Source organism: Tinamus guttatus, unplaced genomic scaffold (genome assembly GCF_059628265.1).
Source record: "Tinamus guttatus ecotype Peru unplaced genomic scaffold, ASM5962826v1 Tinamus_guttatus_pri_ptg000106l, whole genome shotgun sequence".
Taxonomy (NCBI): domain Eukaryota; kingdom Metazoa; phylum Chordata; class Aves; order Tinamiformes; family Tinamidae; genus Tinamus; species Tinamus guttatus.
This window is the reverse complement of record NW_028288640.1, coordinates 1,522,578-1,524,981: the sequence shown is the minus strand read 5'-3', so window position 1 is coordinate 1,524,981 and position 2,404 is coordinate 1,522,578. Positions and strand designations below refer to the sequence as shown.

At 50.2% G+C, this 2,404-nt stretch overlaps 1 protein-coding gene across 1 annotated transcript; it reads left to right on the top strand.

Moving 5' to 3' along the window:
- Window positions 1-1,116: 1,116 nt before the first annotated feature.
- On the top strand, window positions 1,117-2,076 carry LOC148595402 (olfactory receptor 14A16-like). The gene has a single exon (XM_088520943.1). The coding sequence runs from the start codon at window positions 1,117-1,119 to the stop codon at window positions 2,074-2,076; it is 960 nt and encodes a 319-aa protein (XP_088377069.1).
- The last annotated feature ends 328 nt before the right edge of the window (window positions 2,077-2,404 follow it).

Sequence of the window (2,404 nt, the reverse complement as noted above, 5' to 3'; positions counted from 1 at the left end):
CATCTTCTTTGCAGCATCCTAGGACTTTATGTGACCTGCTCATTCCAACCTGCAACCACAGGGCTGCCCCTGGACATTGCCAGAGGTTTCTGTAGGGCAGAACTGAGCACCCAGACGGTGACATGGGATCTTTGAGCAGTGACAGGGACAAGACATTGGGACAGAGAAAGAGCTGCCAGCAGGGACAGCTCCAGGAAGCAGAGATGGGCAGGGAGGGAGAAGGAACTGCAGGGCTCTGGCTGAACTCTGCAGCCAGACCTGTGGCAGGGAGAGGGGCATCTCTTTGGTGCCTCCCCACCAAAGGGCTGAGAGGGGCAGTGCTGCAATGTCCCCCTCTGCAAGGTGCCATACCCTGCGGGTAAAGTGACGGTTTTCCAGAATGCCTCTCTGTTCCTCTCCTTGCCTCCCTTGGCAACAGGTGTTGCTCCTTAATCCTTCTCCTGTCCATGCTGCTCCTGTTCTTGCTCTCTGCTTCCTGTGGTTGGGAGGATTCAGCTGCAGTTCAGGCACCAAAGCTACAAGTAGTGGAAAAGAGGGATTTCCAAGGGAGTGAGGTCTCCACAGCCCCCTCTGTCCTGTGGAGCTCCGGGAAATGCAGTACAGGAAAATGAGTTGACTGTCCCTTACGGAAATTCTGTCTTTAATCCTCGCAGTCATTTGGCTGTTACCCTGTGGTGTCCTGCAGGCTGCCACTTGCCCTCCAGAAAGCCTCTGCTGTCTCATGGCATATCTGTGGTATCTCAGCGACCCATGGGGAACTTATGGAAATAGTGATAGTATGGAAGTGCTGGTGGGAGGCTGTAAATGGGCAACAGAAAAGGGTCTTATGTGTTGTTTGCTAGAAGGGGAGTGTGGAGACCTCCCTCACGTGCATGTAGAAAGGGTGAGAAGGTCAGAGATGGGCACTCTGAAACCAGACTCTGTTCTCAGCAGGGGATTCTCTCTTTTTAGAGTAACATTTTCTTGTTAGAAAAGGCGTGAGCCTCTGAGATCTGGGAATGAGACAAATAGATAAGAAAACTTCATTAATTTCTTTATTTTCCTTTTAAGAGTATCTCCTAACTTTTCTCTTTCTGTTTATTTCCTTGGTGAATTTCCCATATGTATGGGGAGGAAATGTCCAACAGCAGCTCACTGAGAGAATTCCTGCTCCTGCCATTCGCAAACACACAGGAGCTGCAGCTCTTGCACTTCTCGCTCTTCCTGGCCATCTACCTGGCTGCCCTCCTGGCCAACGGCCTCATCATCACAGCTGTAGCCTGTGACCATCACCTCCACACCCCCATGTACTTCTTCCTCCTCAATGTCTCCCTCCTCGACCTGGGCTCCATCTCCACGACCGTTCCCAAATCCATGGCTAATTCCCTGTGGAACACCAGGGCCATTTCCTACTTGGGATGTGTTGGGCAGGTCTCAAGTTTTACTATTTTCATATCAGCTGAGTTTTCTCTCCTCACGGTCATGGCCTATGACCGCTATGTTGCCATTTGCAGACCCCTGCACTATGGGACCATCATGGACAGCAGAGCTTGTGTCAAAATGGCAGCAGCTACCTGGGCCAGTGGCTTTCTCAGTGCTCTCCTGCACACTGGGAACACATTTTCCATTCCACTCTGCCAAGGCAATGTGGTGGAGCAGTTCTTCTGTGAGATCCCCCAGATCCTCAAGCTCTCCTGCTCACACTCCTACCTCAGGGAAGTTGGGCTTCTTGTGGTTAGTGTCTCTTTGGGCTTTGGGTGTTTCATTTTCATTGTGTTGTCCTACGTGCAGATCTTCAGAGCTGTGCTGAGGATCCCCTCTGAGCAGGGCCGGCACAAAGCCTTTTCCATGTGCCTCCCGCACCTGGCCGTGGTCTCCCTGTTCCTCAGTAGTGCAGTATTTGCCTACCTGAAGCCCCCTTCCATCTCCTCGCCATCTCTGGATCTGGTGGTGGCTATTCTGTATTCTGTGGTGCCTCCAGCAGTGAACCCCTTCATCTACAGCATGAGGAACAAGGAGCTCAAGGATGCCATTAGGAAAGTGATTTCATGGAGCTTTTTAAGCAGTGGTAATTTTTCCACATCTCTCCACAAATGACTCTCTATCCCGTAACTGGATTGAGCATTGTTTCTTCATGTTGTTTTTATTATGACTTTTACTAGTGATAATTGTTATCGTGTTACTACACAACTACTTGTATTCATTCCCTTTTTTATGGTGTCTGCTTTGTCTGACCTGATACCCTAAATTGTGTTGAATGCTGGACAAGGACTGCCTCCCTAACAGTGTCTCTGTAATAAAGTAATTTCTCTCAGTACAGTGCGTGAAAGCTGGGCTTTTCCTCCAAAGCTGGTGTCAAGAATAGGCCCAAGGACTTGCACCCCTCAAAGGCCTGCTGCACAGGATTCTCCATGGGTTCAGCAAC

Coding starts and splice junctions, on each gene's coding strand:
- LOC148595402 (XM_088520943.1), top strand. CDS start 1,117: ATGTCCAACAGCAGCTCACTGAGAGAATTCCTGCTCCTGCCATTCGCA.